A 24,834-nucleotide genomic window follows, 5' to 3' on the forward strand; every position below is an offset into this window, starting at 1 on the left:
TGATTATATATCTTGCTTAACGAGCTATAAAGCGATGGCATACTTGCCTAAATAACTGCCTACAGCTAGAATTGCGTGACAGGTGTAGTTGAGACAAGCTTTCACAGTGGCAGATTTCAAAAGGCATTCCAGACAAAAATATGGCAGTGCCCAAAGATTTTTTTAAGATTCTTGGAGATGAGATAATGGACTAGAAGGGGGCGTTCAAACTAGTGTTGTAGCTTTCTGGCAAGGAGAGATATTTGACCTCAAAGTTACCAAATATTTGAATCGAAAAGTATAAATACACACTAATTTATTCACCTTTGTTGATTGACAAGCCGTCCATCAAATCGATTGAAACTTGTATCGTACGTTTATTAAGAATGTACCAATCTGTGTGCAAACCGTCACAGTAATATTTTAAATACAGTTGCTGTAAGAGCTTCTTATATTTTACCTATTTTGAGGCCATTTTTTACTGAAAACCTAGAAAAACCGGGGGGGTGGTCAATCTTCCCCCCGCAAATAACCAAAGCAGTGACCAGTTTGTCATTTTGAGTTTTGGGGTAGATCCTTTGAACTGGCAAAGTTTCATTGAAATCGGTGAGATGGCATGTATCACGACTGCCCAGTGCTTTAGTGGACACGTTCTTAAGGATTTCATTTCATCATCTGTTGTATTTAGTCATCCGGATTAGTGTTTTGATAGTTTGGCAAAAGATGATTGACGTGTAAGGGTCTCCGATCACGTGATCACGTGATCCGATAGGCGACATCGTTTCAAAGCCTGGCTCATAAATGTAAGGCCTTCAAAATTCATGAAGAGTAACTCGTTTGTTGACACGTAGAAAATGAGGTTTGGAACCAGAAGTGCGGGTACTAGACAGACGATTTGAAGAACAACCTTCCACTTGAGGTATTTGATCGAAAATCGAAACCGAGCGGTTTCATTTGAGTGCGTAATATTGTGTGTTGATTTCAATGATGTGAATTTCTTCCAACAGCTGTTCATCGAATCGATTCCAAACGTTGTGCAACAGATTGAGTCAATATCAGGATAGAAGCTCCAAGCCAAAGGTAAGGAGATACTTGTAACAAACCATTGTGAAATAATGATGCTGTGACATTAATTTTACGAATCGCACATAAAGTAATATGCACCGTCAAAATACCCTGCTCACAGCTTCCAAGTTCTTTGAACTCAAGAAGCTTGTTCGTATGTGTAAGCTTAATTTTATTGTGGGTAACATCTGAATCTCGAAAGTTGTCTTTTTCTGACGGATAAAGCAACATGCTTGAATCGAATTTCATTTTGAGAATCAAAGAAGGCGGAAGTCGAAAGTAAAATGGTCTGAGATGGAATACTAGGGAAATATTCCTGAAGCTGAGTTGACTTAAAAATCAATTTGTCTTCTTTGCTGCATTGTTAAGAATGTAAGTGATTTTCACGCACGATTTAAAGAAGCCATAAGTAATAAGTACATGTATAGTCGGACACAAGTGTCTGTCTGGATAACAACCATAAAATTTTGCAGCTTTCGATTAGTCGAACTTTTAATTAGGAGTGTAAAAACGAGGAATGGGAATTGAGTATGAGGGTGCCAAGAAAGTCAGTTTCACAGCTTATTCTTCACAGAAGCCGCAGTTATCACTTATCGTGTGTAGAGCACAAAAAGATATTTAAATTACTCTGAAAAAACAAAAACATTTAAAAGCAGCTTAATTAATTGCCAGTAAGATAGATCGCTAGCTGTAAACAAACAGAACTGACATTTTCTTCATTAACCAAAAGATTCTAATTAATACATTCCATGATATTAACAACTTTCAGCTTTCAAATCAACTTTATTAATTATGGCAAATGTTATAGAAAACAATATCCACTGCTTGCAATTAGCAGACTACCTAGTCGAGACGAGCAGTGGTTACACATATGTTATATATATACAAATATAAATGGCTCGCAAGAAAGATTAGGGAAACAGTGAAGAATATGTTAAATAAAAATAATCAATTAAATAAGAATAAATTCAATTTAATTTAGTCAATCGAGTTTCCAGATGGGATTTGAACCCACGACCCTCCGTGATCTAGTCGGATGCTCTAACCACTGAGCTACAGGAGACTCTATGGTGAGCAAGGGTCAATTAGTGGGTATTGACTGGAACCGCATCACGCGGCTACACAGCCAAACATCAGCTAGCGCATAGAAGCTCACTAACAGCATCACGCTGTCACATTAAAGCATCACATGCATTAAAGCATCACATGCAGCCAACCAGCCTCCAAAGTGAGCATGTAGAAATGAAATAAACCCTTGCTCACCATAGAGTCTCCTGTAGCTCAGTGGTTAGAGCATCCGACTAGATCACGGAGGGTCGTGGGTTCAAATCCCATCTGGAAACTCGATTTTTTAAATTGTTTATTTCATTTCTACATGCTTAATTTAGTCAACATTGAAAATGTAAGCCAGGTTTTCAGGAAAGTTTGGTTTTTAAGTCAGTAAATTACTATAATCATTTTCTTCTGAAAGTATTTGGAGTGAAGTGTGGTGGAAATTGATTTTAAAGTTATTTTTGGACATTTGGCGCATTTCTCACAGTAAACTATTCCAGATTTCTATACCATACCTTGAAAAAAGACTTACCGGTAGTTTGTTTGTCTAACCTTGAGTGTTTAACATATAAAGTCACCTGTTGAAGATGATCTTGTGCTATATGAATGAATATTAGATTGGGAAGCAAATACAGTAAGTTAGATATCTTAGTAGGTGTTAAGCTGTTAGATATATCATGCAGTAGCTAGAATACTGCAGTGGATTGTAGTAGAGTAGATCTTAGGGAAGAAAGCTAGAGGAGACGAAATAAGGTACTGCATGAGAATTGCAGTCAGCAATGAACATGATCGAGGCAGAGAAGCGCATTTTTGAAATATAAGAATTTTGTTTAGTAAGTTTTAGCAGCTTGGCCCCAAACGACTATGCCGTACAATAATATAAGTAGGGCTGAATAAGGTATATGGGCAGGTGTAAGGGAAAGTATTCAGGGGTACAAAGTGTCTCATCCTCGGAGACCCAGGGGCTGTGGGTCCATTTCAAGTTAGGGCATGAAGAGCCCCTGGGGACATTGTCTTACAAGACTAGTTCCAAACGGTCGCAGTTGTTCTGCCATCTGATTGGTGCCAGAAAATCTTTGTGTTTTTCTGCCCTATCAGAGTGAAGTGTGCTTTGGAGTCCTTTTGTGTGTTGTAACACGGACAAATACTAATAGCTCAGTTGCTCGCTATGTTTGTTTGGGCCGTGCGATGGAGATTTGGTTGAGGTGAAAAGTTTCAGTCTCAGCACACATTGTAAGAGAAATCGATCAGATTGTCCACGAAAATCTTACCGGAAATTATACTGAATACTTTCGCAGGTATCACTAGAGAACGTGTTTTAAAGTTTGCGAGGTTTGTATACAACACGATGGTTGCAGTCATTGATATGTCACTTTAAACGTCAAACGAGATTTAAGCTTAAATCTTTTCTAGTTTTTTTTAGCATAATTTGCTGTGACTGAAACTTTGCCAATCCCGTGAAGTTATTCATCGCACGGGCCATGTAGGTATGTCCAGCAACTGGTACTTGCGCAACTTTCTGTGCATGCCAAAATCTAATCTCATCTTCGCTTGAAAAAAAAGAAAAGCAAAGCGGGGAAACTTTTGCTTATTAGATGTGGGTAGATGACCCTGTACTATTAAGCCTACATTTGCAATGAAGCACACCTGCCCTTTCCATCCATTATTTCTTGTTCTTTGGTTTTGTTTTTCCCATTGAAAGCAGCATCGGATCGATTCTCAATGATCAAAGGTATTTTACTTGGTCTTCAATAATCGACAGAAGAGGTGAAATGACAATGACCAAGGGACTAGAAGAGAATCCGTGGCCTTCCTAGCTCAAGAATTTCAACACTCTAGGCAGCAGTTGAAAGATTAAACTCTTTCCAAACCCCTTCCGTAACTGCCCCAAAAAACCTCTCCTTCCCACGATGTTCTCGTTAATAAGTTTTTGTTTGGATTTTAATTAGCTAACTGGAAACACACCTAAGCTTTTTCTAAGCGCTTGCTAGAGGTCGTCCACGAACTTAAGCCGTATTGCGAACGACTTTACTACAAAGCGAAGAAAGCCGAAGATTAGATTTTGGCGCGCACAGAAAGCAGAAAGCTACGTAGGCGAAAGCGCCAGTTGCTCGACATACCTGTGTGGCCCTTGCAACAAAATAACTTCACAGGACTGGCAAAGTTTCAGTCACAGCAAATTATGCAAAAAATCTAGAAAGATTTAAACTCAAATCTCATTTAATGTTTAAAGCGACATATCAATGACTGCAACCGTCGTGTTGTATACAAACCTCGCCAACCTTAAAAACACGTTGTCTAGTGATACCTGCCAAAGGATTCAGTATAATATCCAGTAAGATTTTCGCGGACAATCTGATTGATTTCTCTTACATTGTAAGCTGAAACTGAGACTTTTCACTTGAAGCAAATCTCCGTCGCACGGCCCAAACAAACATAGCGAGCAACTGAGCTATTAGTATATGTCTGTGTTAAAACACACGAAAGGACTCTAAAGTACACTTCACTCTGATTGGGCAGAAAAACACAAAGATTTTCTGGCACCAATCAGATGGCAGAACGACTGCGACCATTTGGAACTAGTCTTGTAAGACAATGTCCCCAGGGGCTCTTCATGCTCTAACTTGAAATGGACCCACAGCCCCTGGGTCTCCGAGGATGAAAGTGTCTAAGCCTAGATATAATGCCAATTGTTTTACTCGTTTTTGAAGCGATCTGGGCAATATGGTATTTCTATGAAAGATTTTCATCAGTAAGCTGCGACACCAAGATATGTGACATAATCTTTGGATTCTAAAGAAATGTATGAGTTGTTATGATGGTCATGTACTTTCAAGTTGACTTGGTGATTTAACTTTTTTATCTTGTCTAAAAATGACAAAGTTAGATTTCTTTATATATTTAATGATAATTAATTTGTAATCAGTTATAAACCCTAAAAATTAATTTTCTGCATTAACTATAGATTCAAGCAATTTGAAATTTTTATTAGGAAAGAACAAATTGGTTTCATCAGAAAATAAGTAGAACTTCAATTTATCAGAGCTGTTAGATATAGCATTTATATAAATGGGGAATAGCAAGGGTCTTGGACTGATCCCTGTGGGACACCTGATAACACAACTTCTTTTTTGGATATGTTTTAGGACCAATTTGTGTTGTTTGTTGATGATCCACTAAGTATGATGCATTATTTAACCAATCATTAATTGTTCCACGTACTCCATAATGACTCAATTTTCCCAATAATATTGAATGATTAACTGTGTTAAAGGCTTTTTGCAAGTTAAACACACCACAATGAGTACAACTTTTTTACCCATGTTAGTTTCAATTTCATTAATTATGTCAAGAATAGCATGACAGCTAGACCTTTTTTCACAAGAACCATATTGCGAATCAAATCATGGAGAATATTAATATTGATATTTAAGATATTTTCAACTTATTGCTGCAATCCTAAATTATTTGAAGAGAAAAGTACTGAGGCAATTGCTGTAACAAAGAGGAATGGGATATTTTCCATCTGTCTAAAAATAAAATTATCTCTTTAACTAAAATGTAGATGTAAAGATTTAACTACAAATGACTTCAGGAAAAGATTACAACAGAACCTAACACTGTTAAAAGATGGTCTAGATGTTTTGTGAATTTAGATTCTAATTGCATGGAAACAAAACAGTGAATGACAAAAAATAAAGAGAACTTGGTTATAAGGGTTAATTTCCACAGGATATTGGTCACTAATAAGGAACTCAAGCAATTCAAAATCAGAATGTTACGTGCACGAATGACAAACAAATGTCCACTAACAAAGCATATATGAAAATAGACTCCCGAGTACGATATATGGCACACAACAAAAATGTAACAATAAGCAGTTACCCATTTTAACTATTATTTGATTAGTTTTACATTGTCTAATTGACTTAGGTTAAAGATTAAGTTAAGCAGTTCATAAAGCAGGCCTACAATCCTTCATGCCTTGTAAGTGTTCGTCGTCTTGATCAACTTCCAATTCCAACAGCTGCCGACTGAAGACTACGGCGCTTGGCTTTCTTGATTCATGGCTTTCTTTCCGTGTACACAAATTCTTCTGGAGGACTTCATAGTGAACTCTAAATTCTTTATCTCCTTCCTCTCTTTTTCTTCTTTTTCTTCTCTCCGGATATCGCAAGGTCAAAAGGTCATAACCTTGTCATATCATAGCTTCCACAAGTTCAGTCAGCAATCCACGAGGGTAAGCCCTCGGGCAAATCTCTTTTGTACTTCTCACAAGCCAGCTTTTATACATTTACTTCAGTTATTTAGAATATTCTATTACTATTTATAGCGTATTACAAGTTGTACTATTTTTGGAAACTGCTGAGTCACATGAAAGAAGTTTCTGGAATATTACTGATTATAGATAATTCTAGAAAAGTCTGGGATTGCATGACAGATTCAGTGAAAATAATGCGATCCTCGTAACAAGAAATGATGACTTATGCTTTCAATGTAAAACTCCTGCTTCATTAGAACTCACCTTCTTGGATTGCCCTTATGAGTATTCAATTCTATGAAGAAATCCTTAATCGTGGTTCAATACTTTGAATAACATACACATATATTTATCTGTTGACCAAATTTTACCTCAGAATTACTCCCCTCCCCCCTTGCTATTCACAATAACCTCCGATGCTGACTGGATTTGCTTATCTTGTGAATAAAAAGATACATAATATATAGTTGTAAAATTAATGAGAATAAATCTTAATAAGTTACAATTTATAAATAACATAAATATGCGATGGAAAATTTAGAATTTGATCAAAGGTAGTTAGATACAAATATTGCCAACAAACCTCTTCGTGTGTTTTTTGTTGTTGTTGTTTTTGTTTATATCGTGTAACTGCAAAATAATAATAAAAATGAAGGAAAAAAAAAGAAGAGATGTGAATAATGTAAGAAAAGTATTGTAATTGCCAGTGGTGTAAGTAACCACTATGATTGTAAATTTCATATTAGTGATATAGTGTAGTGTAAAAGCAGTACTGTACTAAGAAATGTAGTGTGTTACAATGTCCTGTGGAGTACTCTAAAATTTTAGATATATAAAAACTAATTTAAAAAATATAAAATCATATTTTAAAATTGAACTCCTCCCTAACTGGCTTTGGGCAATTATACATCATCTTTTTGAAGATACAGTTAAATTGAGATGGAGAGTTCAAGCAATATTATGGTCTATAGTTGGTCAAGGGTCAGTTTCATCACCACTTTTGTAAATTGGAATTACTTTGGCAAGCTTTATCCAAATTCAGTTGACTTATTGATTAGCATATAACCTTCTCCTTGACAAAGAAAACATATATACAAGTACATGGTATTAATTTTTTGGTCTAGGAGTTCGGGTCTTAGTCTTCAGATCTTTGTCTTTGGGTCTTTTTTTCTAGATTTGTTTTTTGGAGTCTTTTTATTATTATTTAAAACCGGTGTTTGATTGCACACTTCATCACTCTTAGAAAGATTGAAGGGCGCAAAACCATAACAAGATCATGTTTAGTGGAGAAAATTTACTGTACACAATGTATATGGTTCATTAAGCACTTGGATACATGTTTTTGTGGCTCGCTGACTAGAGTAAGGTATTTGTTTCTGTACCGTGATACTAGGAAGAAATATATGTATAACTACTTCTGCAGGACTGTTTGCTTCTTGTGCAGGTGTTCACGCATAAGAAATATAACAATCCTGTCTGTAAACTGGCTGCAATATTCATCACTATCTAATGGTAAAAATTGTCCATTTCTGCTGTTCACTCCCTTGATTAGAAGTCACTAGCTGCCAGAACACACAATTATTGTGACCCACACATGCCAAGTTGGAAGACATTCCCAAATTAACTCACCCACACTACCGTATTTATTCGACTATAAGCCGAACGAATTTTTACGCAAATTTAAACTGAAGTGGATTAAGATTTTGGCGCCAGAGGGGGTCTCGACTTATAGCCGAAACGTTTGGAAAAAATTTTTTTCCAACACATGTAAATCGGATCGTATTTACCTATAAGCTGAGTTAAAGTAAAGAAACACAATATGTAATCGTTGGTTATTAACTTTTAAGAATGTGGTGGCTCTTAAAGGAGCCGTTTGTTAGATTAAATGTGTTTACACAGAAGTCCTCGTCGTCATCAGCGTTCATCATCATCTTCGCTGTCCGTGTCGAATTCTTCTTTCATCTCCTCATCACTTGCATCAATTTCATGACAGTCATAGATGGCATCGTCTTCTGTTCCGTCAAGTGCCGTTAGAGATGCCACGAGTCTTAAAGGATCGCCTCACCATCTCATCGGGAATATCGCTCCAGGCTTCCTTTATCCAGGACCAGATTTCAGGAAGGAGCTTTCTTCTTGCCTGTTGCGGTAAAATCGAAGGGGCCTGTTATCAACCAAGTAAGGTAGTATCTTCGTATGTTGTCTTTGAACAGCTTGCTGGAGCACTTGTCCAAAGGCTGCAGCACTGGAGTTAAGCCGCCGGGAATCACTGCTATGTCGATCGTTCGCCGCCATAAATCTTTCCTAACTGGCTCTGTCGGGTGAGCACGGAATGAATCCCAAACCAGCAACGACCGTTCAGCTGTTGGACCTCTTGGTCGACATGCGCGGATCCATTCCTTAACACCTAGAAGAAATAAAAAAAAAACTGGTAAGCTACTGTATCCCCTTTGTAAAAATTGACTGATAATTTGAACTGAATCTCACTCGTTAGCAGTTCGTAAAAATGGACCGATAATTTGTGCAAGAAATCCGAAGCGACTTTAGCTTACCTGCTTCATCATTCCATCCCTTTTTGCGGAAAGACACTTTCACTGGCGGTGGAACAACTGAAAACTAAAAAACTAAAAAAACTAAAAAAACTAAAAAACTAAATTTTCTAAAACGAATAGCGTAACAAAAGAAGCAGTGCGGTGAGTATTAGAAGAGGATAGACCCACTCTTACCTACAACTGTAAACCGTACGAAATTCCCAAACAAGGCTTTTGGAGCCTGAAAGGGCAAATTAGCAACTAATTCCCTGGAGGGGCCCTTAAATAATATTAATCATAATAAGATCCCTTGGCGGAGAATTTGAGTCTAATCAACACCTAAAAGGCCGACGAAATCCGAGAAAAGAGCCTTTGAACGATTAATCAGTAACGTCTAATATGGGATGGAAAATTATTTATAGCAAATTCTGTTTTTCAAATGAAATTCCTTTTTTTTTACTTTAAACCATGGGGTGCCAAAGAGAACAGCTGAGCACTCCATTAAGCCTCGTTTGTTATCGATCTCCTCCGAGCCGTTTGGGGCCTGTACCCGATTAATACATTGGAACGAAAAATCACCTAGGGTGTGTGGGGTTCTGGTAACAGGTATTGCTACTTTACAAGTTGTTTTGTTTGTGAGCATAGCAGATTTATGATTACGAAACCTAATTCTAAAGTCGGTAAGGGTAGATCCCACGTATTGGAAGCGACATTTCTTGCAAGAAGCCAGTAAATAACATTTTTTGAATCACACGAAAGTCTGGAATGAGTGATGTAACATAGGGTGACCTAGATGAAAGGACACGCCATGAAATGAAGTAGTCGACGTTATTTTCTTTGAGAGTCCAGATGTGTTTCCTGAGTTCGATACAGTTTCTATGTCTTTGGTGTCGCAAAGAAGCGGTGTGGTTTCTGTATCTAGTTTTAAAGTCGTTTTCTGTTAGTCCGATGTATGTTTCTACTCATCACCTGCCTACCTGAATTATCATCACTCAAGAGACGCGATGAACTTGTGTCCTCATGCCGCTACAGCCTGAAAAAAAAAAAAAAACTTAAATTCACCGCTACGCCTCGTATGCACATTTGTAAAGTATATAAACGATGGTAACGAATATTCTTGTCTATAAAATTCCCTGATGAGTGAGCAATAACGAAACAGGCTTGTAGGGATAAAAACGTGGTCATCGTATTTTTCTACTCAACACATTTTGCGCTCTACTTTTAAGTATCGAGCACAGTTATATTGAAAAATCGAAACGCACACTTTCCTTCATATATATATATGTAACCAAAATAGTGGAATGAGATCATCATCTACTAAAAAGTGCTCGATAGCAGGGCTAGAGCTGTGGACAATTGCAGTTGCCTGACGATTGCTTCGCAAGAGCCATGAAACTCAGAGTTGCAGTAAAAGTTCAAGTAGCCTAGATCTTGAAGTATAATTATATTTATTAAAAACTAGATCATTGGATAATGCAATTCAAGACTTTTTATTGGCTTAGCCATTATGGTATATCAGCCAATATACCATAATCTACAAATGTGGGAAGCGTGCGTGTCAGCTTAAAATTAAAAAGGGAGCTTAAAATTTAATAAAATTTAATAAAGTTTAATAATTTAATTCAACGTTTTTAATAAAACAATTATTCCACTCGCGCTTGTTGGATATGAGATGATTATAGCCAACTCGGCGCTACGCGCCTCGTTGGCTATCTATCATCTCATATCCAACGCGCGCTCGTAGAATAATTGTTAAATATACGATACCACAAAGGTTGGGTCGTTTGGGGTGACCGTCTTGGTTCTCCCCCATCCTAGTATCAGCACTGCACTGATGAGGCCCAGAAGGCCGTAACATTACTAAACAGTACTGTCTGCAGTTATATATATATATATGTATATATAAATATATATTTATATATACATATACATATATATACATCTTTTGATAGTTCTCTGCTGTTTGAATAGTTTCTGTTTCGAAAAGGAAGCAGCACGGAACTATCAAAGTATATCTGGACACTCAAAGACAGCAACACCAACTTCACAATTAACTGGAGTATTTTAGCGACCGCCCCGGCCTATAGCAACAAAAGCTAGCGCTCCCACTTGTGCCTCACAGAGAAACTTTATCTAATTAGAGCTAGGAAGCCGTCTTTATTAAACAAAAGAACAGAAATTATTTCTAAATGCAGCCATGAGAGTAAATTCTACTTACCAAATTTCACAAATTTCACAAGCCGCCAAAAATAGTCCCAGAGAATATTTATTTCATCGCACCAGCGAATCAATGAACTACTAAATATAAGGAGGTATGTTCTTCAGTTATTGAATAAAATTCTGTCTAACGAGCGCTTCGGTGCGAAACTCAGAGTAACAGAGAATCGATGCGTCCTCTTTGATTCTTCAACTAATCTATACTCAGCTCTGCTAAAGCGGCATTCAGAACTTTATGCCAAAGTAGACTCTACCCTCACATTTATATATATATATATATATACTAAAATAAATGAAAAACGAAAGTACTCTTTTACTTTTGCGCCACGCGTTTCACTGCTGTTGCGGCTCTTCTGGCATAGTAAAGTGTGTTTTCTATATGCTTACACTATACAACCCATTTGATAAAACTTAATTATCTTGTGATACCTCCAGCCCCACGGATGCAGCACTACAATTTTTTCCGAAACTTACCCGCATTGTGTAATTATCATTGTTTTGGTCCATTTTAGAAGAAAATGAACTACCATTCTGCTTCCCTCGCCCCCCCCCCCCTCTCCCAACTCCAATGGGTGACTTTAATTTTAGTCTAGGTGACTGGTTCTTTTTGAAGAGGAAACTTTACATAGGGTAAGGAATTCCAGACAGCAAAACATGGTCTTGAAATTGATCATTACTCTTGTGAAGCCTACCCAACTTTAACGTGTATTAAACAAGTTGGATTGATTTAAGGCCACAAACACATGCACTAAATAATCAAGGGTTTTTTCCATAAAATGATATAAGAATTTGATCAGCGTCTCCACAAGTTTTTCAAGTATTTTAACAAAGACATAAATTTTTTAATATTCTAAAAGAAAATGTATGGTTGAGTTCTCTGGTTCTCTCTTTTCTGGGTGATAGAGAGTCAAACATGTAGCCCAAATTCGGTTTTTGCATCAAAAACGTCTCAAAAACAGCATTAACAATTCGATAAATGAATTCATAGATTGAGCTCTCAAAGCACACCACGTGATCATTAGTTGTTAGTTTGCCTTGCACTAGCTAAGCTGTAACCTTTCTCCTTTATGCATTTCAACTACAATGTAGAAGCAGTCTCTGATTTTTGGTTCAGTTAGACAATTCAAAGGGAAAAAAAAGTAAAGAGCAGGCAGCCAAAAAATATGCTCCCATAGTTCCTCACAACCTGCTAGAATCAATATCATTTCAATGACTCTTCATGATTCGTATGAGGAACTTTGCCAAAAAGGAGAAATTGTTACATGAACTTGAAGTAAAAACCTCGTCACTTGAGTTACTCCACTCTCGTTGTCTAAAATAGTTTCACAATGAAAAATTTTACATTCTTGGGATGAATTGATCTCTACTACAGCATATGGCATCTGCTGCCACACCAGCATTTCCTTCTACCAAGGAGACAACCAACTATGCTCGACTGTGTCGCCTTCTGGTGGATGTTGGATCTCAGGCTTTGAGAGACACTTTTGATGCCATACACCCTCCCACAAGACTTCATGCAGTTTTGGGGCGTCACCCAGAGCATGCAACACTACAGTATCTGCAGAAGAAGAAAGTTCTGAATCCTATACAGTGGGGGAAGTTGTATCCAACTATACCATCATCCGTCTCATCAAAAAACTTTGATATAACTTTACTGATGGTGCTACTGAGAAATATCTGTGGGCTGGTTCCTCCCAGCACTGGATGGGACAGTCTTCCCCCAGCTGCAGATGTGAGTAAGGAAGCCAACATAGCCAGGCTGAAGTACTATCGTAATACTGTGTACGGCCATGCCAGCCAAGCCTCTGTGAATGATGCAACATTCAACAGCTACTGGCAGGATATCAGCAATGCCATATTAGGACTGGTAGGAGCAGGTTATGGAGCTGCTATCAGTAACCTTAAGAATGAGTCCATAGACCCTGCTACGGAAGAACACTACAGGCAGCTGCTAAAGCAGTGGAAGCAAGATGAAGACAACATCAAAGAAACGATCACGGAGTTTGAAGGTACATGTTATGCCCATTAATGACTCACTAAAATCGAAAGGCGAAGCATGATAATTATTGCTGGACATTAAGGGATATAAACAGCTTTGGCTCACAGTCAAGGTATATTTACCCGAATGTCCCTATTTACAAAACTGACATAAACGTTACCCTCTATCATCAGAGCGAACCAGACAAGAGTTGCAGCAGATCAGTAGTGAAGTGCGAAACATTGCAGAAAAGTTGGACACCCAGCTGAAAGAGGACACGAGGAATGAAGGCAAAGAACTCGATCAGCACTACATGATAGAACATGCAATAAAATTGTGTCCACAATTTCCATTTAACGCGTGGATTCTATTTAAAACTGCGAACTCACAAAGAAATTTATCTAGTCGCACCAACCAAGATCTCAGCTACTTTTGAAAGTTAAGAAGGCATTATTTGTGATCGGATGTAATTCAAAAAGGGTCTTCTGTACACCATTTGAGCTTACATGTTGTCGCAACTCTTTTAAAATATTTAGCGAGTAATGCGATGGGCTAGTTGCCACAAAGGAACATGTAGCAACCTAGGGTGGGGGGGGGGGAGTGGCTTCCTATGTCATGAGCCGCAAGAGGTCTCCTTGGCTAGAACCCTCCTTAATTTAACTAAACTATGAGAGGAAGGGAAAGAAAGGAAGCAATTATCTTCAAAACCCATTAGATAACTTTGGTGGAAGGGCTTCTTTGATTGCTTGATTTGTATTTACCTCATCCGGATGTCCCTATTTTCAAAACTGACAAAAACTTTATCTCACTATCATTAGAGCAAACCAGACAAGAGTTGCAACAGATGAGGAGTGAGGTACGAAACATTAATGAAAAGTTGGACTCCCTAATGAGAGATGACACAAGGAACGGAGGTAAACAACTTAGCAAGGCTAGAGTGCATTATAACAAAATTCTCCACAAAAATTATGATACTGTTGTGGGCGAATGCCTACAAGCCGATCAATATGTAGAGGAAGTTACTTTAAAATATGAATGTGGAATATTTAAAAGGGATAAATGATTGAGTAGTGACACACTTATTCTTAGAACTTAGATTGTGAAGAAAAATAAGCAGTCTGCACGCCACAATATATGGTAAATTGGAAATAGAGTCAATTACAGTTTATTGACCTATGCATACTTTACTACAAAGCTCATATGTAAGATAAAGCTCTCCTTAATTTTTTTTTTCGTAATATTGTCAAGTTAGAAATATCATGTTAAGATTAAATCCACGCTACAAATGTACGTGACTACTCTACTAGGTTGACATGCAGTCACAGAAACCAGTAAAGCTAAAATAGTTTCACAGGAAATCTTATGCTACATCAACCGGCGACCGAAGAACAACTTAAAAGTTAAAGAAGGCGTAAAATTTTTCGTGGTGAATTTATGTATAGAGACGGTCTAAGCGTTAGCAATGGTTTTGTTAAAAGATGGGTAAAAATCATTATCAATGACTGTGAATAAATGAGAATCATATTTGTGAGCTGCGGTTTGAGAAATGAATATATTAGTTATCCTCGCAGTAACGAACACTACTTAAGCAGTAGTGAAAATAAGGCTTGAAAAACAATTCAGGCCTGTAAGGGATTTGGACAACTGAAAATCATATATGTGAACTGCTGTTCGTAGAGCACTGCACCGGTACCGCAGAGGTCATAGGTTCAATTCCCGTGAAGGCCTGACTTTTTTAAGGCCTTATTTCACTACTGCTCATCTCAACAGTTTTTTCCAAGATACATAACGAGAAAATTGCCATGTTAGCCTCTTACTAGATCTCGCGAAAAGTTCACAAGAAAAAAGTGGTGAATGATAATACCCGGTAAGCAATCGAAGGAGAAAAAGAGAGGCGTAGTGTAATGGTCTGAGGGGCACTTGTCTCTCGATTTCTCCAGTCTTTCTCTCCGTTGTCTCTCCCCCCCCCCCCCCCTCCCCTACCACCAAGAGAGGGCTCTCTCCTGCTTAGAAAGGAGATTGTTGATCCCTAGGCGCTGGTAACTGGGTCTCAGCGACCTAAGTACAATTCAGTGTAGATTCAGAATCTGTTATATAATGATTTCAGTGAAAATTCATGAATGAGAAAAACTGTTTTGCAGACAGTACCACAGAAAAACTAAGTGAGACGAAACGTGAAATTCAAATGGTGAAACGAAAATTGGATGATTTGGTGAGCAGGCCACCACCTAACAAAATCCCTAGGATGGAAGGTAAACGCTTTTATGTAATAAATGTTAGTGTTAAATGATTCTGCAAAAGAAAATGATGACAGAGTGTGCAGAATCTTCATATGTTCTATGAAGCCAAGAAGAGACCCATATATTCATTAAATTGCTGGGGCTGATCATACCACCAAGAACTTCGTGCAAAGTTCAACTTGACAACGGGTTAAGAGATAGTTTACAATGTGAGGCCAGAGCTGCAACTTGAGACACATTATTTTGACCTGGTTGGGTCTCGTCTACACTGGTAGCAACACAAAATGGAACAAACAGCTAAAGAGCCAGATGTCGTGTCTTTTCCCACCAAGAATAAGTAGGAAAAGTTTCTTAAGTTTATGTTGTAGGTCTCGTGATCTAAGGTTTCAAGGTGTAGTCACGAAATCAGTCCAGTTTTTTGGTCACGTTGTTTTCGTTATTCCTCCCTTGGAGGTTTATCAGCTCTATATTTCTATGTCGCTGTGGCGCGGAGGTTTTTAAACTCAAGGGTTATAGGTGATGTATTCCGCTTGAGAGAACTGAATGTGCCCTTTACTGCAATTATTAAAGACATATTTAATATAAGAGAAAAATCGAGTTTCCAGATGGGATTTGAACCCACGACCCTCAGTGATCTGGTCGGATGCTCTAACCACTGAGCTACAGGAGACTCTATGGTCAGTAAGGGTCAATTAGTGGGTATTAACTCGAACCACATCACGCGGCTACACAGCCAAACATCAGCTAGCGCATAGAAGCTCACTAACAGCATCACGCTGTCACATTAAAGCATCACATCCATTAAAGCATCACATGCAGCCAACCAGCCCCCAAAGTGAGCATGTAAAGATGAAATAAACAATTTTTATAATAAGAGAAAAATCGAGTTTCCAGATGGGATTTGAACCCACGACCCTCCGACCTTATCAAAGACATAGGGGCTGAAAATACTTATCACTCGTTCGAGCTCTTTCTTCCCGTGTGACTCTGCATACAAGCTTATTTACTCCAAATGTATCCTCAACCTACGCGGATTGAGCCTCAGTTAGTTGCATCTTTGCTTAGGGTTTGACCGTCTATCGTGCTGTTGTCGCGTTAACTATTTCCTATGGTCTGCTGATATGTGTACATGTTTAAAACCTAAGATGAGATGGGAGAGCGCAAAAAGCTTTGGGATCCCTTCAAAGACACGAACGACTTTGAAAACGCTCGCTTTCCCGACGTTGGTGATCGAGAACTCCACTTGTATAGATTATAAGAACACGCACGCTTATCACGAAGTAACAAGTAGACTGGCGAGTATGTGTGAATAACTCTTGTTTTCCCATGCGGTGGCTTGTGCACATCTAACATGATAAACGCAGGCCAGAAACGAAATACTTCGAAGTACCATTTTAGGCCGTGAACCAGAATCGTAGCTTGGGTCGGTTATATATACGTGGTCTAACCCAAGCCCCGGTTTTACGCAAACAGTGAGCCTCAAGGATTCTCCATGAGAGGGTGGATTTAATTCGGTAAGTGTCCATCCATTGCTAACTATCCGCCCTCTTGACACAGTCAGTAACAATAATAAATCAAAGGTAACCCGGTGTTATTACACGACTCGGGCGGTCAGAGGGCCAATAACCAAAATCAACCAATCAAAATGCTCTATTGCCGGTCCAGTATTCTGTAAGTATTGGACCGGGCACTGTCCCGAATGGTCCCGAATGATACCACACTTGTGTCCCTTTGAACTTCAGTCGTATAATAAATCTCTTATTAATCAAGCTTGCTCGGGACCGTACTGGAAGAATATCGGCCCTCGGTCTTTTTTGTACGGACCGAGCGCAGCGAGGTCCGTACTGTCAAGACCTCGGGCCGATATTCTCACAGTACGGCCCTTGCGTTTGGTTTATATGTCATGAGACATATTTATTTAACTATGTCCTGAGCAAAATAACCTTTGACGCAAATCTAATTTTGCGAATCAATAGTAATTGACAAGTGGTAGCTGCCATGGATCTGCGCGTAAATTTCGTGTAAACTGAAAATTTTTCTTCTCTGATTCTGTTGATAGGGTGGCCAACAGAAACACTTTCAATTATCAGATATATATCACAGTTCAAACTATGTCATAGCGGTAACTTCTTTAGTATGTCAGACAGGTTTGAAAAATTGCTGCTCATCATAACAATCAAATAGATTGTCAATCAAAACCAAGTCACACCCGCCAAACGATAAGATTTTTGCTAGATAGCACTTGATTTTAAAAGGATTCAGAGGCACACGATATTCTTATAATTACTTCGACTTATCCTCGATGCCTTCTAGTTGGGGTCTTTTCTATAATCATCTATGTTCAAAAAACCGCCAGGCGGGAAGAAGCTGAAAGTAAGATTGAGAAGTCACTCACCGGCTGCGCCGTGGAAAACTACTTGGCCGATTACAAACTGCAAACTATAGCGTCAGTTTTGCGCGTAGGAGAGAGGAAATTTTCATTTTGAAATTAATACAACTTGGTAAATTATTTTCGGACCATCTCGTCATTGAATTTCGCATGATTACGTTGCGTGACACAATATTCATAAAGTTTGTAAGCAGTTCCTTTCACTTTATCCTGTCTCGAAAAATCGATGAAAATAATAATCTACCCGGCATATTTAGTGTGTTTTCGTGAATATATTATTTTCTGACGATTTTACGGGAGCTTTTGGATAATAAACACAGCAGATGGGTCTTTGAATACGTAAGTACAGTATAAAATTAGAGGATACATTCTCCAATACAAAATTAGAGCACTTCAAGTAATATCAATAAGGAAACTTTTTAAATGGATAATAAGAAATATTTTGGATTAACATGACCATTTTTCATATCTATCTTGCCTTTTAGTAATTTCTTTTCTTGTCGCTCATTACTGCGTGATAAACATAACAATAGGACACTTAGAGTGATGAATCACCTTTCGGCGTTTTGTAGATGGTGTAGAGATTTTTCTCCCCTAAATGCTGTTTCATGGTATCATCAAGCATGAAAAAGCTGCAAAATGTTCAATTCAGGCGTCAACCATGGGTCGAAGGCGTAAATTTCGTAAATAATTGAGTCCGCTTTTGTGCATTGTTGGGTAAAATTTTCGAAAATGTGCATATTACGTTGATCGGCTGTACAAGAAGTTCGCCGAAACCGCAACATATTTTTATATTTCCATACTCCTCTAGCCTATTTTAGTTAGTTTGAATAAATATATCATTGGGTAGAAGTTGGAATTTTGCGCTGAGCCGATGTAAAAGTTGCATATTTACGGTCATGGTGGCAAAGGCAAAGTAGGTTTCAAACTGAAAATAATTTTCAGTGTAAAGAGCCGTTGAAAAAGAAAAACTTAGGTGATTTTTACTCACAAAGGATCGATCTAGATGCGCGAAGCAAACAAATTCCTTAAACAAGAGTTTTGTGAAAAGGCGAGTAATTCAATTTGTGTCGTATGATGCACGATCCTCGCAGTAGATAGCGCTATTTATGCAATAGCGAAAATCTGACCTGAAAAAAATCAGGCCTGTACGGGACTCGAGCCACGGACCTCTGCGATACTCGTGCAGCCCTTTCCCAATTGAGCTAACAAGCCAACTGGGAGGAGGCCGTTAAGTTGATTCGTAATAAACCCGTGAAAGTGATAAATGAGATACAATGAATATATGAAGTTCAAATATTTTGAACTGCGGTATTGGATACGTATGATGCACACGATCCTCGCAGTAGATAGCGCTATTTATGCAATAGCGAAAATCAAACCCGAAAAAAATTCAGGCCCGTACGGGACTCGAACCTTGGACCTCTGCGATACTAGTGCAGCGCTCATTGAGCTAACAAGCCAACTGGGAGGAGGCCGTTAAGTTGATTCGTAATAAACCCGTGAAAGTGATAAATGAGATACAACGAATATATGAAGTTCATATATTTTGAACTGCGGTATTAGATACGTATGATGCACGATCCTCGCAGTAGATAGCGCTATTTATGCAATATCGAAAATCAGACCAGAAATAAATCAGGCCTGTGCGTTTTTTTTTATTTTTTATTTTTTTTTTCAGGTCTGCTTTTCGCTATTGCATAAATAGCGCTATCTACTGCGAGGATCGTGCATCATACGTATCTAATACCGCAGTTCAAAATATATGAACTTCATATATTCATTGTATCTCAATTTGTGTCATTATTGATGATCGGCGCTTTTAAAAAACGGACCTTTGAGAGCTGAAGGGACTTTCGCTTGGAAAAAATGTTTTCCATTATAACATAACCAAAGTAAAGCGCGTGCTCTGATTGGTCAATTTAGCGTCCCCCATTTGCCCATGGGTGTACGCTGCTGACGTGAGCATATGCAAAGACTAGTTTTCGAAGCGCGCTTGTTTTTTTCTGGTCACGTAAGATTTGTTAAATAAAAGGGAACTCTTTAGCTACAATGTGTGAACGTTATGTTATAAATCAAATGGTAAACACCACAGCGTACACTATTGAGTTATGGATGCACTTGGGAGGTTTGCTAAGCACTCAAGAAGCTAGAGTCGCCCTCGGCTATCGCTTCGAGCGACTCTTACGCTTCTTTCGTGCTTAGCAACCTCCCGCGTGCATCCATAACTCAATAGTGTAAGCTGTGGTGTTTACCATTTGTTAAATATTTCGAAAAACCAAGGTGGTTTCGACAGTTTGACTTAACACCTGACGAGAATTATTTTTATTTTAGATGCCTTTGATCCCACCGAAATGATTGAGAACATTTCTCAACTCTACAAAACCCGCGAGGGTACGATGAACCTCCTTCCCTGGTGTGAAGACTTGAACTTTTCTTTTGGAGACTTCTACACCAGACTTAAAATCATCTACAAGGAGAAAACGAGAGGAACAGCTACGGATCAAGTTGTCACAATTTCTGAAATCTTCCACCCGCACGAAGAATGTGAAGAACCAAGAGTTGTATTAATAGAAGGGAAGCCTGGTATGGGAAAGACAACTTACTGCAAAAAAGTTGTTTTCGACTGGGCTACTCAAAAACGCGCAACCGGAAATTACTTGGCAAAATTCCGCATAGTGCTTTTGATTAAATGTCGTGAAGTTCAGTCTGACCTTTGGGAAGCCATTGATGATCAAATTCTACCTCGACATATCGGTGACGACCAAAGAAAGAGATTCTTCGACTTCCTTCACCACAATCAATCTAAAGTTCTCCTGATTCTCGATGGATTGGATGAAGTTTCTGAGAAAAAGCTACCAATGTTTTCAGAAATTATTCAAGGCCGAGAGCTGCCAAAATGTCGCGTGGTTGTAACTGCACGGCGCGAGGCTGGAGTCAAAGTTCGAAAATACTGCGACACGCTGCTAGAGGTGGAGGGATTCACTGAAGAAGATGTGAAAACCTTCATCAAAAAGTACTTCAGAGAGAAGACAAACTTGGCCGAACAGCTTATCGAACGACTGCATGATGATGAAACCTTACATGAAATGTCGACGAATCCTCTCAACATTGCGCTTCTTTGCCTGGTCTATGAAGATTTGAACGGTGTATTTCCTGAAAGCAGAAGTAAGCTGTACATGGACATAGTGGATTGTATACTAAGAAGATACAGAGCAAAGAAACAACTTTCAGAAGTCGACGAGGCGGACCTTGTTGGACTTTACGAAAGCCAACTGAACCACCTTGGCTCGATAGCTTTGAAAGGTTTATTAGAAGACAACTTGGACTTTGACGAGAAGGAGCTTGGAAAACATAAAGGAAGTGATCTACCTGAACTTGGATTTCTCTCTGTTCAGCCCGGAGGCAGTAAACTCCGAGCTACTAGACGTTATGGCTTTCTTCACAAGACTTTCCAAGAGTTCTTCGCCGCTTTGAATCTCGTTTCCCAGCTTATCAAGAAAGAAATCAGCACGGACAGCATAGCTGTTGACAGACGATATCGCCACGAGCTGAAAGAAGTGCTACTGTTCACATTTGGCATTCTTGCCGCACGGTGCGAGGAAACAGCAGAGAACCTTATGAAAAGTATGGCGACACAAATAAACCAGGAAGACGGGAATAGGGAGGCCAGAAATAGTATGGCTGTTATATTAGACTGCATTTATGAATGCAAAAATGAAAATCATTTTGATGTAAAATTGGCCCGCACTCTTGGCCCTTTTCTCCAAATTGAAACCATTACTGTTAGGTGGACATTAAGATTAGAGGTGGCTAAGACTATCTTACTAACTAACATTCTTAGAACAAATACAAGTATGACAAAGTTGGATTTGTCTATGCATGAAATTTGTGATGACGGTACCGCTGCTCTGGCTGATTGTTTGAAAGAAAAGAAGTCTCTGACGGATTTGAATTTGTCTTCTAATCAAATTAGTGGTGTTGGTGCTACTGCTCTGGCTGAGTGTTTGAAAGGCAAGACATCTCTGGAAAATTTGAATTTGTCTTTCAATAAAATTGGTTATGATGGTGCTGCTGCTCTGGCTGAGTGTTTGAAAGAGAAGACATCTCTGACAGATTTGAAATTGTCTTCTAATGTAATTGGTGATGCTGGTGCTGCTGCTGTGGCTGAGTGTTTGAAAGAGAATACATCTCTGACGGATTTGAATTTGTCTTCTAATCAAATTGGTGATGCTGGTGCTGCTGCTCTGGCTAAGTGTTTGAAAGAGAATACATCTCTGACGGATTTGAATTTGTCTTCTAATCAAATTGGTGATGCTGGTGCTGCTGCTCTGGCTAAGTGTTTGAAAGAGACGACATCTCTGACATATTTGGATTTGTCTTCTAATGAAATTGGTGATGCTGGTGCTGCTGCTCTGGCTGAGTATTTGAAAGACAATACATCTCTGACATATTTGAATTTGTCTTCTAATGTAATTGGTGATGCTGGTGCTGCTGCTCTGGCTGAGAGTTTGAAAGAGAAGACATCTCTGACAGATTTGAATTTGTCTTCTAATGTAATTGGTGATACTGGTGCTGCTGCTCTGGCTGAGTGTTTGAAAGAGAAGACATCTCAGACAGATTTGGATTTGTCTTCTAATGTAATTGGTTATGCTGGTGCTGCTGCTCTGGCTGAGAGTTTGAAAGAGAAGACATCTCTGACAGATTTGAATTTGTCTTCTAATGTAATTGGTGATACTGGTGCTGCTGCTCTGGCTGAGTGTTTGAAAGAGAAGACATCTCAGACAGATTTGGATTTGTCTTCTAATGTAATTGGTTATGCTGGTGCTGCTGCTCTGGCTGAGAGTTTGAAAGAGAAGACATCTCTGACAGATTTGAATTTGTCTTCTAATGTAATTGGTGATGCTGGTGCTGCTGCTCTGGCTGAGTGTTTGAAAGAGACGACATCTCTGACAGGTTTGGATTTGTCTTCTAATGTAATTGGTGATGCTGGTGCTGCTGCTCTGGCTAAGTATTTGAAAGACAATACATCTCTGACAGATTTGAATTTGTCTTCTAATGTAATTGGTGATGCTGGTGCTGCTGCTCTGGCTAAGTATTTGAAAGACAATACATCTCTGACATATTTGAATTTGTCTTCTAATGGAGTTGGTGAAGCTGGTGCTGCTGCTCTGGCTGATTGTTTCAAAGAGAATACATTTCTGACATATTTCAATTTGTCTTCTAATGAAATTGGTGATGCTGGTGCTGCTGCTGTGGCTGAGTGTTTGAAAGAAAATAAATCTCTGACAGAGTTGAGGTTGTCTTCTAATGACATCGCTGATGCTGGTACTGCTGATCGGGATGAGAGTTTGAAAGAGAATACATCTCTGACAGATTTGAATTTGTCTTCTAATGAAATTTGTGATGCTGGTGCTGCTGCTCTGGCTGAGAGTTTGAAAGAGAATACATCTCTGACGGTTTTGAATTTGTCTTCTAATGAAATTGGTGATGCTGGTGCTGCTGCTCTGGCTAAGTGTTTGAAAGAAAATAAATGTCTGAGAACGTTGGATTTGGATGAAAATAACATTAGTGAAGCTGGTGCTGCTGCTCTGGCTGAATGTGTAAAAGAAAACTCATCTCTGGAAATGTATCTGAACGGAAATATCCTTGGGGAAGCTGGTGCTGCTGCTCTGGCTAAGTAAGTATTTGAAAGAAAACACATCTCTAGAAGGGTCGTATTGACCTTTAAATTACTTTGGTAATTCTGGTGCTGCTGCTGCTCTGACTGCTGTGCGAGAGTGTCATCCATCTCTAACCGAGTTAGATGGGCTTCCCGTGAGATTTTATACTCTGTGCTCTGACCAATTTTAAAAAGCGATAATGTAACGAATAATCAGGGATTCACGGCTCTTACCCTTAGCAGGGTAAATGTACAGTAGCTTCTAATTATCGATTTAAATATTAATGCAAGACTTATGTAGCATCTGAATAAAGACTGATAGTTTCGAAAGAAACTGTTTGGGGCTGCGTCGGTGGGAGTAACGAAATAATATGGATATTTCAAAAAAGTTGAAATGGTAAATTGGCCACCGTAACGATTACAAAAGCTGACGTTTCGAGCGTTAGCCCTTCGCTCCGACGAAGGGCTAACGCTCCAAACGACGGTCAGCTTTTGTAATCGTTACGGTGGCCAATTTACCATTTCAACTTTGTTGATGTATCCATATTATGTAGAATCTATACACTAAGATTATTTACTTTAGTATAAGAGCTTCATTTCAACGATAAATGCATTTCTTAAGACTTTTAACTGATGTAAATAAAAGTACTTTCAGCAGAATTTCAAGTTTTCTCCTAGTATTCTCTATGTGTGTTTGGTTTTTTTTTTGCTCTGTATTCTTCCGAAAAATCTGTTTGATCCCGATGCTCCTTCGTTTACTGTTTCCTTACTACATGTCAACTGTTTTGCTTGAGATCTTTTGGAAATTGACGCAATTGGTTCGATGTGGTATGGATGCTTTAGGAATTCGGTTTTACTTTGGTCATGATTACTGGATGAAAGAGTGAATTGTCTTGCTAATTGAAAAAGGGCGAAAGGAAAAAAAAAGAAAGAAAAAGGACACTGGCGGCAGCCACAGATTATGCAGGTGTTCAAACTTTCCCTACCCTACCTTTCTCCTCAGATATTGTCAGCTGTTAATTTTATCAGAGAATTTCTGGGAAAGGAGTAGAAGAGGAAAAGGAAGAAAACCTGGGGAGGGGGAATTCAAACCCGGGATTGTAAAACAGGTTCACCAGCCTTTAAATAACATAAAAGGAATGGAAAAAAATGTGCGGCGATGGAAGAGGATGAACAAGAGAGGAAAAACCGCGGTAAAGTTATGTGTGTCACAAGTAGTCTAGAGACATCTATGCATAATGAATCAAAGATCACGGACTCGATCAAAAAGGGTTGTTGGGGTAATCCCACGCTAGAATAATAATTTTTTCCGCAAGCTCCTTACAGGAGTTACCCCATGACATCGAAACCCGCTTGAGATATGGCGGACATGGCGCACGCGCTGAACAATAGAACAGGCTGAAAAAAAAGATTGCAAGATAAGGTCATTATTAAATTTCCTAGGAGATCGGTGGATTCTTAG

The 24,834-nt window shown here is 38.8% G+C and overlaps 1 protein-coding gene across 1 annotated transcript; it reads left to right on the forward strand.

Annotated features, from left to right (window-relative positions):
- The first annotated feature begins 739 nt into the window (after window positions 1–739).
- On the forward strand, window positions 740–24,038 carry LOC148726358 (uncharacterized). The gene is made up of 7 exons (XM_088727012.1): window positions 740–898; window positions 987–1,059; window positions 12,476–13,112; window positions 13,276–13,371; window positions 13,900–13,995; window positions 15,223–15,333; window positions 20,045–24,038. Exons 3-7 carry the CDS (start codon window positions 12,479–12,481, stop codon window positions 23,392–23,394), a joined length of 4,287 nt encoding a protein of 1,428 aa, XP_088583138.1. The 5' UTR covers window positions 740–898; window positions 987–1,059; window positions 12,476–12,478; the 3' UTR covers window positions 23,395–24,038.
- The last annotated feature ends 796 nt before the right edge of the window (window positions 24,039–24,834 follow it).

Source organism: Stylophora pistillata, chromosome 7 (assembly GCF_964205215.1).
Source record: "Stylophora pistillata chromosome 7, jaStyPist1.2, whole genome shotgun sequence".
Classification (NCBI taxonomy): Eukaryota; Metazoa; Cnidaria; class Anthozoa; order Scleractinia; family Pocilloporidae; genus Stylophora; species Stylophora pistillata.

Coding starts and splice junctions, on each gene's coding strand:
- LOC148726358 (XM_088727012.1), top strand. CDS start 12,479: ATGGCATCTGCTGCCACACCAGCATTTCCTTCTACCAAGGAGACAACC. Junction 13,113..13,275: donor AACGATCACGGAGTTTGAAG/GTACATGTTATG, acceptor CTCTATCATCAG/AGCGAACCAGACAAGAGTTG. Junction 13,996..15,222: donor AGATGACACAAGGAACGGAG/GTAAACAACTTA, acceptor ACTGTTTTGCAG/ACAGTACCACAGAAAAACTA.